The sequence below is a fragment of the Schistocerca cancellata genome, chromosome 4, assembly GCF_023864275.1.
Source record: "Schistocerca cancellata isolate TAMUIC-IGC-003103 chromosome 4, iqSchCanc2.1, whole genome shotgun sequence".
NCBI classification, from domain to species: Eukaryota; Metazoa; Arthropoda; class Insecta; order Orthoptera; family Acrididae; genus Schistocerca; species Schistocerca cancellata.
Window position 1 is genome coordinate 20,334,153 of NC_064629.1, and position 16,697 is coordinate 20,350,849.

Genomic DNA, 16,697 nt, shown 5'->3' on the forward strand with positions numbered 1-16,697 from the left:
CAGTTATTTTGCTCCCCAAATAGCAAAATTCCTTTACTACTTTAAGTGTCTCATTTCCTAATCTAATTCCCTCAGCATCACCCGACTTAGACTACATTCCATTATCCTCGTTTTGCTTTTGTTGATGTTCATCTTATATCCTCCTTTCAAGACACTGTCCATTCCGTTTGACTGCTCTTCCAAGTCCTTTGCTGTCTCTTACAGAATTACAATGTCATCGGCGAACCTCAAAGTTTTTATTTCTTCTCCATGGATTTTAATACCTACTCCGAATTTTTCTTTTGTGTCCTGCACTGCTTGCTCATTATACAGATTGAATAATAACTGCTTACATGCTCAAAAATCAGAGATACAAGTATGTCAAAGATCATAGTGACAAAAAAAAAAGAATTCACATAAGAATAATATCATTGCAATATAAACATATCGATGTATCAAAGTACCTCTACATTAATGAAATCAAATCTGAATGTTGTCTCAGAAATATGTTAACTACTTTACAGAAACACAGTAGAATATTGCTGGTATCGAGAGGTTGAGGTCAGGTGCCGTAATGGTTACGTAATTAAAGTACCATTACAACAAGAAACTTCTGAAATTATACAAGAAAAATCGTGTATAGTTAGAATAGGTGTCTCCTCCCACAACATCTCTTGTTCTATCTCCAATCCGTACATAATATTCTTTACTAATCAGTACTTTTCTTTACTAATCAGTACTTTTCTTGCAGGTACAATGACCCAACGGTATGCAGCAACAACAGTGATATTTCAACTTCCGTGCACCGAGATAAATCGCCTCGTGCAGCCACTCTTCCTCGTAATGCATTTCTGCCGAAACTTAGTATGTCACCTGCATCAGATGATTTCTTTGTTGGGACCAGTGAGGGAGCTCACCAATGCAGTCCTCACTGCCCTCAGGCACTGGCTGTTGTTCCAGCACAGAGGCCTGCCCCTAGGCCATTGAATGCTGTTGTGAATGGAAATTTAGATGAAATATCTGACCTCCTTCATTACGCTGATGAGGAGGTTATACCTGAGCACTGCGTTAACAAAGGGAGCCAAATATCTATTTCTCAGCTGTCAAATGTTGCCTCATCAGGCTACCAGAGTTTTGCTTACAGCCAAAGTTCGAGCCCAGTCGACTTGAATGCTGCAAATAATAACAATAACAGTGCAAATATTCCTGCACCTGTTAGCAACTCTCAAAGCAACAACAATGTTGTTCCTACAACTGCTTCAGCACCATTAGCATTTACAAATCCTGTATACCACTTGGATGCAACACCTCCAGACTGTCGGCCGGTGCCCCGAAGGCGCTCGTGCAGTTCCTCTTCTGATGAAAATGGTGGCTGTGTCGGTGGTAACACTGGTATTTTGGAACTGCCTTCTGCCACTACTCCTCCACTAGTTCGGCATTTTTCACCGGCAGTTAGAGTACCACGTACAAACCCACAATGTGGCATGCGTAGTGCTGCAAACTGGAGGGCAGTCAATGGTCAGCCTCATCACCATGTCCACAGTACAAGTACAGGTATGTCTAGTAATTCATTTATTGTTATATTTGAAAGTATACTTAGATTTCTTTTTACAAAAATGAGAGCTGAAGCAATAAGTAAATTCAGATTTCAAATTATTAGTATAACTCTGAATGAGACAGCAACACTTATAAGAAAAGTTAATATTATCATGCTTTTGTAGCTTCAAGATTTTTTGTCAATTTATAATAAAGAAATAATGTGGAGGACACAATAAAATTTTAACTGGTGACTATTTTCATAGTGCAAATGAAGGTTTTAATGGCATGTCAGTGTAATAAAATAAGAGGTTGTAGGATAAGTTAAAACTTTTGAGTTGAATGGAAGAAGAAAATGGAAAAGATGTGATGTAGTGATGAAGGAGAAACAAAATTACTCATTTCAATAAAATAATGTAGTTTGAATCAAAGTAGTACTGTTCAGGTAAGGAGGAGAATTTGAAATGTACATCTAAATTGAGAAAAAGAGAAACTTCTATTAGAGAAGATAATATCATGTAATTAAGAAATTCGAGAAAAGAAGTCAAACGGGCAAACAAATATTAAGGAAAACATCAGAAAAATAAAAAAGACAAGAAGTTACAGAGCCAGTAATTATTATAAACATGAAGTAAATTGGTTCATCATTTAAAAAACTGCAGAAAAAAAATTTGAAACATAATCAGTTTTTCATAAATATTGGGGAACTTGTAAAGCCAATACTGCAAATCTAAACATATTGTTTTTTGTACTTTTCTAACAACTCATATTTCTGTTCATTTATAACAGACCAGATACTGAGGCGGCGGCTGTCCTTGGATTCTACACGGGATCTGTCTGACTCTTCAGAGGAAGATACGTGCCACATTCGATGCAGCAAGAACTGCAGTGCAAAAAGTATAGAAGAGGTAAGTTCCATCTTTCTGTTGACTTCCACAAAATTTTACAAGAACTGTAAAGCAGTTTGTGTTTACAAAATCTATATGTAATTAAAATGAAACTGATGTATAAGCTTGTTACCTAATGATTTCTGATGCAAACTGTAATTATTCATTCGAAGATGACTAGTCTTCTCTTATTTAACTTATTTATATTTTTTAACTTTGACTGTGGACTTTCTGGCTAAGCTTTACTGTGATTATTAGTATTTTTTCTTTCATTGATTATATTTCTGAACTTTTGGAATCTTAACAGACATAATATTTAATGAGGTAACTTTATTATTTCAGTATGAAAGGGAAATTGAAAAGCTCCAAGCAGATGTTCATCTGTTGACCCTGAAACTGGAGCAGGCCGAACAACAGCGAAACTTGGCTGATTCACATGACCGGGATGCTGGCAGCAGTGAAAATAAAATGAAAGTCATTATAGCTAGGTGAGTCCCATAAATTAGTTATATATGTGCTTTGTAGCTATAAGACTTCGATTCAGTAAGTAAGTGTAAGAGCTTTACTTTTTTCTTCTCAGGTTATTCAAAATACTCAAGTGACAGTTCTGTCCATTATCAGCATCTTTGCATTATACATTGAAGTAACATTATATTCTTATTTGTGCACTTAATTAAAATTATCACATGCTTCTAATATTAAAGTGGTAAAGCAGTAGCAGCCATTATAGCACCGCTGTACAATACATCCTATGTACTGATAAAATCTGGATTGAGAAAGACAATGTATGTGATATGAAATATGTAGATGTTTAATTGATACATTAGTCTTTAAAAGGATCATCCCTCTTTGTTAGATCTCCTTTCAGTTTCTTCATGGAAACAGTTTCTAACAGATACACCATGTATCCTTTGCAGTAAATCAATGCACTATGATTACTATGAATGTTTACATGTTTTATACATTTTCTTATCAAATCCAGAAGAGACTAATTTGTGTGCAGTTTCTAGTCTTTATCAGAATGTCAGTGATATAAGAGCCCACTAATGCGAAACAAGTTTGTTTGTTTCTGTATGGCACACCTGTCTTTCCCGTCGCCACTGGCTTGACAAGCATCATGTACTACCCACATACTATTAGTTGTGCAAATTTAAGGAACTGCAGGATGTGGCAATGAGACTTTGGATCTCAGTGGTATTGCTTGTATTTTACCTTCATTATGCCTGCATAGGCAACCTATGTAGAGTATCGGGGAGCCACTGTATTTTATTAGAATGTGAATTTTTTCTATTTATGTAGCAAATAGGTCCACATTCTGAGTGAGGGACAATTCAAGACAACTACTGCTCAGCCTGGGGAGCACAGGGAAACTGCTGTGCTCTGTAATGTTATAAGCTGGATGCGACAGGTGTCATTGGGAAGCCATCGGTAAAAGTGGTACAGATTTTCTTATTTTCAAAGGAATCCGTTAAGAAGGGCTGCTATTTGTGATGTACTTATTCTTATATTTTATTTGATAGTGTTGGTGGTGAATGTAAACACTAAATAGGATATGTGGATTCAGATATTTACAAATGATATGAAGCCACAACAGAAACAAACAAATTGATTAATTAAATTTGTCATTTTTTTCATCTTCTTATCAAGGCTATGACATGAGATTAACATGTTTGATGCTCAGAATAGGAGCTAGAACAGTGTTAGGATAAGTGAGTGAGGAAAAAGTATTAGATTCCCATCTAGGGTGAAACATATGCTGTTTTTCGAGTACTGGATTCAAACAACATTTATGTTATCACTCTGATTGATAATTATATGCATAATATACTGAATATGTAGTATGAATGGACACCTCAGCATGCAGCAATTTTGCATAACTGAAGACTGCTTTTTTCTTATTTCCTGGGAGAGCAGAGTTTTCCTAGGATAAATTTGTTGGACATGTGTATTCATATTTGTTACAGTTTTCATTGTTAATGGCAAATTAAATTAAATGTAAAATTTCTGTGATAATTTCAGGCAGATCTATGTAGTTGCTTAAAGGGCAGCAGCTCCTTGTCACCATTGACAAGTTATAAATTAATGTTATTCAAATTTCCAAATTATATAAAGGTATAAGTATCTGTTCAGAACAATGCCTCTGCAACCATACAGCTCTAATTAGCTTCAAAACTGAGGTGATAATGTTAATGAAATAACTCCCCAAAACAGCAGAACTATTTGTTTATGTCTTCACAATGGCTCTTGTGGGAGCTGTGGAAATGTGAGCATGTTGTGTGTCACCTTGATTTTTTCCCCACACATTTCTGTGATATTTTGGCATGGGTTTCATTACTTGATGTGTAAATAACATCAAATAATATACATTAACAAACAATGTGTAGTTCAGTTCTGTTCATTCGCAGCTACTGCATTCCTTGGAAGATGGTATGTACAGCCAGTTTCCTAATACAAATGAACAGGGGGTTACACAGGGAACACAGTTTTAAAAATAACTCGTTTCAAAATCTTATTCCAACGACTACTTCAATTATTATAGTTTGATTTAATCATCTAAGTGCACATCTGAGGATTTTGTGCAAAGGTACACAGTACAATTGAAGTACTCACACATGTGAAATTTGCATCCATGATTAATGAGGTGTTTCAGTAATTATACAAATTATTTTTAGCATTTTTTTAGGATAAACTTTTTCTACAAGTTATAATAAGATACGCATTGATAAGGTGACGTATAAAATATTACAGTAGTTATTTAGGAGAAATTTAGAAAGTTCCTAGTGAGAGAATCTATTTATGCATGAAGATTCATGAGGCTTTTCTTCACATTACAATATCACCTCTACTTATTTCAGTTAGAGGTACATGTCCTGTTTCATACATACAAATAAAAGTTACTCCTTGTAATGTTATTAATATCTCGGCTGAGAAATATCAGTGTATTTTCTCCATCTCCTGCCATTCACTTCAGAAATGTACTGGTTCCTATGTGTCTAGTGACCAGAATGCCTCATGTATGTTTATTTAATCATATTCCTTTCTTTATGTCATTTGACCTCTTCAGTTGCTGAGTGGCTATGATTCAAAGCTTAAATGTAGAAAATGTATTGTTGTTACAACAACTGTGTTAGTTTCCCATGTCATGTCATGTCTCATGTCACCATGTTCAACTACTGAGAAAATGACACCATAGGCTTTGAAGAGTGTCTCTTACTTTTGTGTATTCTTTCACAATGTGTACTGATACATCTCAACATCACTGTGCTTCTGATATGTGCAAACTGATCACATGACTTTATTTTTATTGTATGCATATCTGATTATTGCATGTTTATTTGTTTTTTATGTACATTTAAATTCTGTAGTGTTGAACACTGCCTAGCTATTTGTAGAACATGCACATGATATACAGTGTAAAATTTTTGCTTCCCAGATTGGTTTCTGTGGAGGAAGAGCTTCACCGTGAACAGCGGAAAATGTCCAGGGCTCTTCTAGACAAGCAGCGTGTTATTGAAGCTCAGGAACATAAGCTTCAGCGAGAACAACAGAAAATGTCAAGAGTTCTGTCAGATAAGCAACGAGTAATTGAAGCACAGGAGAACAAAATAGCTGCACTAGATGCAGCTAACACTCGTTTAATAAATGCACTTGCTACTTTGAAGGAAAAATATGACCTACATGCTTCTGGGCAGAGCTCCCACCTCTTGCCTGAACTTGGTGAACTGAAGAGTTCATCTTGCTAAAAACAGAATTGTCATGCTGCAGTTCTTGCTTTTCACATTTCTTCACACCCATGTTTCACTCACATATGAGATTATGTTTGATGTCACCTCATATTTACTGTGATTGTGAAATAACAGCCTGATAGTAATAGAGGACAAGGATATTAAGATCTGATTTGTCATGCTGGTATATACCTCTTTGTATGGAAATACTATGAAACAGTAACATGTGAATAGATGAATGGTATTTGAGAGAGTGATGGCTTACCTATTTGAAGGAACTAATGACCTAATGTTGAAAGAATGTTGTGATACAAGACATGTAGCAGTTATATTATAGTGTATCCTCATCCAGTGAAATGGGACATGTAAATGCCTGTGGATTTGATACTTTTAATAATGTTTGTGGCTATGTTAGTATTTAAAACATGTATCAGTATTTGTAAAAGAGACCATAACAGCAAGTCATAACATTATTCTATACACAATAGGACATACAGTAACAATAATATTTTTTTCTCCTTGTAATCCATCCAAAATTTTGTGTGGTTATGTTGAGGTTAACTTAATTTGATATGTCTGAAGCATGTTGTGTATCTCACTTCCTGTTATTTGTTGTTTTGGCCTGTATGAATTGGAAAGTTGATTTGAATTGTAATAACCATATATCAGTCATAGCAAGGAATGGTGGAAAAGGTGATGCTGCTTGCAATAGAAGTGAAAGAATATTTGATGGACTTTTGCAGGAATTGTCCCATATTTAATAGGGTGCTACTTGCTGCACATTATTAATGGGGTTCACAACACTGTATAAAACCAACAATTTTACCATGTGAATCTGGAATATATGAAAATGTCACTGCAATGTTCTCACTTTTGCATAACTGTTATTTCCTACAATATTATTGCAGCGATTAGCTGCTTCTCACTCAAAATAGACTGCCTCTCTCTTCGTGTAGCCATCACATGTAAAGCTGTTTCAGTTCTGAAAACAATTTTGATTATGTACAAAGCTAACCAGTTCTCATCACGCATTGTATTAAAGTGTGTTGATAATAGTTCACTAAAAAGAAATCATCATTTGAAGTCAGAGCTTAAAACCTGTGATTTTTTAAATACAGTATTTTATTTGCACACTCCATTCTTCAATTAAATATATCACATGCTAGGAAATAATATATGCAAAGTATTTTTCAAATATTAGATATTGGTATTTTACTAACCAGCTGTGCAAAACTTCCATTGCACAAATATTTTTTCACTGTTGTACTGAACGTTAGATAAAAATGTATTTGAAACTGATAGAAACTTTCTCTTGCTAACAAAGAATTCAATGGTACATTCAGGTAAAGGCTGTGAAAGCTGGAAAGAGAATGAAGTTTGTTATTTTGTCATAGGGATTTCAGACCAGTTGTAAGAAAAAAAAGGCTTGTCCCAATCTTGTCATAAACATTTCTCATCATCATTGCAGACACCATTCGAGACCCATTTTCAGCTCAGAGCATTAGCTGTAAGAACTGCACTTTCAGAAATAGTCTATTTAAACAGGTGCACCAATGCTTAGAACTGCTATCATAATGTATGACCCTTGAAGTGTACCCATGAAATAGTCTTAATAGATGAAGAAATTTCTGAATAGTTTCTTCCTCTGTGCTTTGCATTTATGTTTTAAATTATAAATGAAGATAGTACAACTAGTTGGAAGTTAGTATATGTCTCACTTCTTATAAATGGTTTAAACCAAATCCAGTAATTTTTGTAAGTCTGTTATTAATGCAATCTAGCATTATTTTACCATAGCTTCCTTTTATGTCTCTCTTTCATGTGTTCTTACTTCAGTGAACAAATATCATTAATATTATGTTAAATACAACAAAGCAGTATTTTTCCTAAAATTTATTTAAAGGAGTATTGAAACTAGAGAAAAAAGAAATAATCATAAAAAACAATTACTCTCTTAGTATTATATTTGTGTCGCCAATGAACAGAGAAGTATGTGTACTGTTTTATTGTCATTTAAAGAAAATAGATGTCATTTACTTAAATGTCATTGCACTTAAATTCTGTAATTGTGTTTGTGTGCTGTTGTAAGTGTCAAAATATAAAATATTGAATGTTAAATCAGCTGACCCTTCAGATCATACCAGTATAATTGAAATGAATTTCTCATGTATTTATGATAGGCTTGTATTGAAAAAAATATTGTAGTCATGTATATGAAGTTCTGTGTTACCTGATTATCTGTTCTTGCTGCATGTTTTAATCTTGATCTGATACACATTTCGTCTGTCACAGCGGTTGTTTCATTAGACTTCCATATTACAACATTTGTGTTACATCTCATCTATTAATTGAGATTGTATTAATTGTGATTAGTGTATTACGTATAGTTCAAGGTGTATATGTATGTTGTAAATTTCTTATTACCAAAGATTAGTTTTGTTCAAATCTATGTCATATTGTCTCTACATATTGTGTACTGAATGTTGTTCTGTTTTTGTAGGGATAGTACTGACATTAAATAGAAACACACTGTACTATGTATATTGCACTTGAAAGTGGTATTAAATAATCTATGTAATTATTTATATATAATTGTTTGATTATGAGCACAAATGTTAGTTTTTATTGCTGATTGTGTAAAATATTTTACATTTTTTTACATTCAAAGTGCAAAACAGATTTTCATACAAAATATTTGTAATGTGTATTTTGTTTTCTTTTTTAGATAATTTCCTTGTTTGTTTACTTTATTGTCACATCGGATTTATAAATAATTTAAATAGTATTTCATTATGTACACAGTAATTTATTTTTACATAAGACAAATGTTAGTCTCGTTCCATTTATGTGTTGGAGTCTTACTCGTGTAATTTGTATCATAACTGACATCTTCCCACCCCAGGATTTAATAAAGTATTTAGTTGAATTTTCTGTTGTTTTAAATTTCATTTGAGCTAGCATATGCCCTAAATTTTTGCCTGTTTGTAATTATAAACACTTCTTACACTCCTCTCTTACAACTCCTTCAGCCCCCTCCAAGTCACTTTTACCCCTAGTCTCACATAAGAGAACTATCCAGTTACAAATGATGTTTTCTTTTTCATATTCAATGAATATATAGAAATTAAGTGATTTATCTTTGAGAGAAATTTTATTTAGTTGCTAAACATTGTGCAGTAAGATGATCCTGAAGTGGTGAATGTTTTGTTGGATTATTGTTAGCATTTCATGACCTAGAATGATTGAAGATTAGATTTGTTTTTGAGTCTATAGGTGCATTGAAAAATTGCTAATTCTGCTCACAAGGAGCACATCTCAGACATGGCCAAGTGATTTGGCTCATATTAAGCAGATTGCTTGTGTACAACTTAAAATCAAAACTTGAGATATTTTGGCTCAACAGCCCCTTCCATTTTTTGGAAAACTATCCATGAAGGTAATGATGCACAGTCAATTCAGAATTGGCTGGATAAATAGATGACTCAAACTTGAACACTTTTCGTCAATATGTATGGGGTCTGCAAATGCATATTTTCCTAGAAACCGTGAGAAAAAACTGTTTCAGTTGCTGCTTATGCACCCAAAAGCTATGAGCTGTTCAATGAAAGCTCCACAGGTGTAGCAAGTGAAGCATCTGGCTGAGGGGCAGAGAACCTGTGTTTGAGTCCCAGTTGCATTCAGCAGTCCTTTTTTATTTGTCTTTTTATCCCATATCAAAACTGGTAGGCATAGAAGGGTTAATAAGGTAAGCAAATCAGTAGGAAATAATGAAAAAGTAGGCAAATAAATTTCCAAAATGACTCTGAGTAGTAAAGAATTAAAAATTTTATCCTGGTCGATTTCCAATGTCTCTTTTTACTCACTCTTTTACACGTCTTCAGTTTTTTCAAACAACTACCTGGATGGTACTTGTCATATAGATATGTGAAGCAAATATACTTGTGGCACCAAGAAGATGTAACAAATGCAGTCTTTGTGCATCTGCATCATTCCTTCAGAGTAAAACAAATTGGTCTAAATTTAAAAGTATTTCTTTCTTGCATAACATTATCTAAAAAAATGATGATGAAAGTTTTGATTGTGAATTATGCTGTGAATTGTTATTGCATCTGCTTGGTTGTGCAATGCCAACTGGGTTTCCAGAAGCAGACGTTTATTGCCAAATTAAAAATTTTATTTCAAGGCCTCAAAATTACCATCACGTGGCTGGCACACAGGTGTACAGTTTGGTGGTGTTATTTCTACCATTCCAATCTGGTGACCCTCATCATTTCTAAACATACTGTCACACACGACAGTGTTAGTTCGCCCACTTCAGGAATCCAATATGAGACAAAAGTTCTCCATGAAGTTCTCAGTCGACTGAAATCACCAATTTCTCAGATTTGAATCTAGTGATGCAATCACAATTTTATGAACTGGTTCAACAACTGACCTCTCCTACATTCAGAGGTTTGTTTCTTATAAGCATCAGAAAACTTTAGACAACAATTTTCCAAAGGCTGCAATGGAATATTGTGCCATAAATGAACGTATTATTTAAAGTACACTACCATGTGCAACAAGGGTTATTTTTTTCCATTATGTGCATCAAATGCTCATCTTTGCAGCAGTCTTATTCCAAATTGTTCCCGCAGGCAACTTTACTAACCAAAGCCATATGAGCAATTTATTTGTGTACTTTGTCACTATTCTTTATTGATTTTTACTTACTTTATTAACTTTTTTAGTCCTACAAGTTTTGATAAAAAAAATACCACTGCAGAATGCAACTGGGAATTGAATACAGGTTCTCTCCTTCCCAGCTAGATGCCTCGGTTGTTAGACCAGCAGAACTTTCGCTGAATGTATCGTACCTTATGGGTATATGAGCAGCAGCTGAAAAATTTCTTACCTGTTGACTAACAGTTTTCAGTTATCTGTTGATCCCATCAATTCTGAGTTGATTGTGTGTCACTAACTTAAGGAGTAGTTCTGTCAAACATGGGGGGAGGGGTGCAGCAGGGAGTGTTGAGCCAAAATATCTTAATCTTTCATTTCTGGTTGCACACAAGTGATTTTTCAAATATGAGCTGTATCGGCTGATCATGTCTGAGGTTTTCTCCTTGTCGGATGTTAGAGGCATTGAATTTTCATTCCTATTACATTAATATTTTTCTGAACTCAAAAAATACATTTTTAGTAGACAAAACAAATATCTGCACAGTATGTGTTTACAGACCTTTATTCTCACCAATCACATATCTAAATTTGAAATAAGTTTTCCCATCTCTTATGATTGCTAGATCCTAAATAACTTTGGGAAACAACTATTTTGGTTTTTCTTCTGATGCTGCTGTTAAGACAGTATAAAATAACTTGACATTACAAAGTCGTGACCAGACTTAACACCATATAACTGCAACAAACAATCAAATGTGTTGCAGAATAAGTTAAGAAAAGCACATAATACTAACAAACTTCAAAATTCTTGGGCACAGTCAGCTGAAGAAAAAAGTATCTGGTAATTCATGTCTATTTTTTGCCAGATGTATTGTTTCTTGATGATCAACATAGTATATTAACGAAACAAGAAACTGTGCAAGCTGATAATAAATGTATTTATTGTGTTACTGGGGAAAGTCATGGGGCCATTAAAAGGAAACAAGCATTCTTCAGATACAATCAATGCCTCAAGGGTATTGAATGATATACTGGCACTGTGCGTACATATAAAAATTTTATTATCACATATTTATAAGCAGCATTATTAGCACAACTTTACATTAGATGAAGAAAAGAAAAACTGATCTCTGGTCAAGACTTCATCTGAATAGCATACCTGGGTTTGAAGCTGCCCATTAACACTTTGAAGGTGAGTCATGTAGCTCCTATGTTGTGTGGATTATACTGGAAAACCACAAGTGAAGTAGAATATATGTCAGCCATTTCTCAACTTTGTAACTGTATTCCAATGTTTGTATTACATCTGTCAACTTTATAAAGATACACTTTGATGCTTGTACTACAGTGAAAAAGTACAGATAGCAATACGTGTCACTCATATTGGCAGAAAAGGAGTGCAGACAACACCATGCGTTAGTTGCTTTGCGGCATTCGCGTTCCCCTTGTTGCCATGCACTGTGTTTCACAAGGTCCCACATGGTGGAAAGGGCATTGATTTGCTGTCTGCTGCACACTTTGTATTTATTTTCAAGATGGACTTACAATACTGTACTGAAAAAGAGGAAAGGCCTAATTGCCCAGAAGCAGCAAAAAGTCAGCTTTAATGTCACAGAGGAGACCCATTTGCTGTTTGTGAAATGGAAAGACAGTAAGAATATAATTCTTCTGATGATAAAACACAAAATGACTGCATCCAACATCAGTCAGGACAAAATTAGGAATGAGAGAGAAGATGAAACCTACTTGTATTTTGGATTGTAGTAAAAACCAGGCTGATGTGGACAACAGCTACCAGCTAATGGGGTACTACACTTTTGAGAGAAAGCGAATAAAGAGGTGGAAGAAAGCTTTTTTAAAGAGTTCACGATGATTGTAAATTTATATGTTTTATATAAAAATGCGAGGCCTGCTAGCAAACATTTTGTTGCATTCGTCATTGAATTGGGAACAATGAGGTCTGTTTGAATCAACTTCCACTCAAAATAGTTCACCTGTAAGCAGACTCAGTGAAACCCATTTTCCAAAATTATTCTAGACGCAGAAAAATCAAAATGTCCTCAGAGGAGCCATAGTAAGATGTGTGCAGAATGCAGCAAGGTTAAAGTCTGGAAAAGTGGAAAGAAAAGATACCAAGTTATTTTGTGAATAATGTGATGTAGGACTTTACATTTAGAAATGCTTCAAAACTTTTCATATTAAGTCAAATGTAATTTAGTAATTGTTCAACAAAAACGGTCTTTTCAAACAGCTTTACTTTTAGTAACAATAACCAATAATCTCCATTCTGGAAAGGAAAGATGAAAATTAATTTGTTGTTGTGAAAACAATCCCATTTTCATTTCAATATAAAATTGGTCATTGGTGTAATTCTAAGTTTCTGTGAAGTATTTCATGGAAAAAAAGGACCCCTCTTTCAAATGCAATAAACAGACTTAAGTTCTGTGCAGTGTATCCTGCTACAAAAATTCAGAAAAATTGTGAAAATGCATAGTGTCTGAAGACTCAGCAGCAAGGTGTAGTTCAAGTGGCAAAGTGTTATGTTATTCAGAGATTTAAAAAATCACACATGCTTATATGATGTTGACAATTGTTCATTTCATCATGTATTGTGCAATACATGTTCTATAGTGCAGGCTTATAACATATTTTACAACTGGTGTGTTTTTTAAAGTGAAAGATTGCTGCACATTTCATAAGTATGTAATACTTGTTCAAGTAAGAATGCTAATAGTATCTTTGTATGGCATAGGAGTTTTTTTGTTGACAGGAAGTAGAATCTACAAAAGAAGATTTGTTTTTGTGTCAGTTATAACAAATTCCTGATGAATATATAAGCATATACATGAGGACCAGCCAACAATTAGTAGAGTTACTGGGATGTACTCTACTGCAGCATGAAAAACTGTCTTAAAAAAGACAAACAATGAAAAATCTATGATGGAAGAACAAAAAAGAAGTTTGGAAATGATAGACTGCAAAGCTCAGACGAATAGCTGTATTCTTTTTTTTTTTTTTTCTTTTCTGTTTGCTAAAAATATTCTAAAGTCAAGATTCCACAAATATTTCTTTATTTAAAACAACCAGTATCAACAGACTTTGCTATCATCTTCAGGTCTTTAACAGATCTTTTGTTACGAAATGTGTTCATTTTAAGTTGGACCTCATGCTAAGTTGTCATATGGATAAAAAAAGCACATTATAAAAGGTTTGTCATAAGTAAAATATTTAAATAAATAAAGCACCTTGTACAAATGGCAATGTCCACTATGTATATACCACTCATAGATGATTGTAAGGTCACAAAACACACAGTACACAGTAGCACATCTGTTTAAATAGTCTGGACATACTCTACATAAGCTGGACCTACATTGAAAATTTAAACAGATGTACTACTTTGTACTGTGTTTTTTTGTGACATAGCAATGATCTGTGAGTGGTGTATATATGGACATGACCATTTGCACAAGGTGCTTTATGTATTTAAATATTTTAGTTATGAGAAACCTTTTACAGTGCATTGTTTTTTATCCACATGACAACTTAGCATGAGGTCCAACTTAAAATGAACACATTTTATAACAAAAGACTGTTTAAGACCTGAAGTCTGCACTGTGGACGAACAGTTATAGGTGCTTCAGTCTGGAACCGTGCCACCGATATGGTCGCTGGTTCGAATCCTGCCTTAGGCATTGATGTGTGTTACGTCCTTTTGTTAGTTAGGTTTAAGTAGTTCTAAGTTCTAGGGGACTGATGACCTCAGATGTTAAGTCCCATAGTGCTCAGAGCCATTTGAACCTGAAGTCTGTCAAAACTGGTTGTTTTAAATACAGAAATATTTGTGCAAACTTGGCTTTAGAATATTTTAGCAAGTAAAACAGATTGTTTCTTCTGTCTTTTCAAAGTGAGAAAATTCAAGCTGCCTTTTTGTTGTGTTTCTCTGCCAGTCTTAAGGAAAAGTGATTTGTTCATCAGCTTAGTATTGTACAGATTACATTTTCATTAACACATTAATTAATTATGGGTAAAGTAACATGAAGGCAACGGCCTTGCCACAGTGGATACACCGGTTCCCGTGAGATCACCGAAGTTAAGCGCTGTTGGGCATGGCTGGCGCTTGCCATTTTTCGGGGTGCACTCAGCCTCGTGATGCCAATTGAGGAGCTACATGACCACATAGTAGCGGCTTCAGTCAAGAATACCATTATAACGGCCGGGAGAGCGGTGTGCTGACCTCATGCCCGTCCTATCCGCATGCTCCACTGAGGATGACACGGTGGTTGGATGGTCCCAGTAGGCCACTCGTGGCCTGAAGACGGAGTGCTTTTAAAGTAACATGAAATTTTTAAATAATGTATGAAATAAAATAATTTTTTTGTTCCATTATTTGATTTGCTTTAATATCTTCAGTAGTGTGCTCACTTGAGAATAAGCTCAGTTTTAGCAGATTGAGGAACTGACTGTTGTCTTCTGAAGGCAAAGCTTGGAAATATAATTTGGTACCTGGATCATTCTCAGGCATTATAAAGGATTCAGAATTGGGTCCTGGAATTTGGATGTGTCATTGTAATGTGATCTGACATCATATGTCATCCCAGTCCAGTATTAATACAGTAAATGTGTAATCTTTCTGGCCAATATCCTTTATCTAAAGCATTTGCATTGAGTGGATCCCATCACTGTAGCACGATTCTGGAAAATCCTTTAAATACCTGTCTATGGCTACCATTACCACTATGTGGGACTCAGATTTCTAACCACAAATTACATAATACACTGACTGACAAAAATATGAAGCAGCCATGAGATATGGTCTGGTGTCAATGTAACTTTGTACACATATAACGATTGGTGGGTATGTAACTGATTAGAATTACAATTCTCAGTGACAAGTATAATGGTCACCAGAATGCATTTGTGTTGTTATCATGTCTGCTATGGTATATAAATGGCACGAACGGAAAGTGCTGAATGAGCACTGTAAAGGACACAGAGACGGTGCGTACGCAAATGAGACAACATTATCAACAACTAACAGACTTTCAAATGACCCTCATTTTGGATCTCCATTTGGCCAGCTGGTTGAATCGTGCAATATCCAGAATTGTGGGGCATTTAGATGGGACAGTCACCTAATGCACGATTGCATGTAAATGTGAAGGTAAACACACTCATCATTGAGGTTCTTGTTGACCACATCTGACTGCCGAAAGAGAGGATCACCATATTGTGCAGTGAGCATGCTACACCCCCTTCACATCTGCACCTATTGTCTGAAAATAAGTAATGGACTCCAAAAAAAATGGTTCAAATGGCTCTGAGCACTATGGGACTTAATATCTATGGTCATCAGTCCCCTAGAACTTAGAACTACTTAAACCTAACTAACCTAAGGACAGCACACAACACCCAGCCATCACGAGGCAGAGAAAATCCCTGACCCCGCCGGGAATCGAACCCGGGAACCCAGGCGTGGGAAGCAAGAACGCTACCGCACGACCACGAGATGCGGGCTAATGGACTCCCTGCAGCATTTTGTATCATCTGTCATCAGTGATCAGAGACTAACAGCAGGTGGGCTAGGGAATCCCTCTCCCATGAATAACCTGCTATTATCACCACAACACAAACAAACAACTGAGTTTTGAGAGGTGCCATGATGAAGAAGCATGGACTGCTAATAAATGGCTTCACACTATGTCAGTGATGAAATGCAGTTCTGCACTACAATGGATGACCACTGTTGAAGAAATGGTGGTGGTCTGGGGAGAGATCCCGTTCTTCCAATGTTATGGAGAAGCACGGCCATGTTACTCTTGGCCTCATGGTGTTGGGACCCATTGGATGTGACCTCAAGTCATGGCTGAGGGGGATTGAGGGGACTCTGGTGGGCAACAGTACATCA

The 16,697-nt window shown here is 35.3% G+C and overlaps 1 protein-coding gene across 1 annotated transcript in view; it reads left to right on the top strand.

Moving 5' to 3' along the window:
* LOC126183435 (ras GTPase-activating protein raskol) overlaps window positions 1-9,054 on the top strand; it is a 403,727-nt gene extending 394,673 nt beyond the window's left edge. The window contains exons 16-19 of the mRNA XM_049925423.1: window positions 731-1,533; window positions 2,305-2,423; window positions 2,745-2,890; window positions 5,836-9,054. Of these exons, the coding sequence (XP_049781380.1) occupies window positions 731-1,533; window positions 2,305-2,423; window positions 2,745-2,890; window positions 5,836-6,145 (1,378 nt within the window). The 3' untranslated portion in view covers window positions 6,146-9,054. The remainder of the gene's footprint in view (window positions 1-730; window positions 1,534-2,304; window positions 2,424-2,744; window positions 2,891-5,835) is intronic.
* The last annotated feature ends 7,643 nt before the right edge of the window (window positions 9,055-16,697 follow it).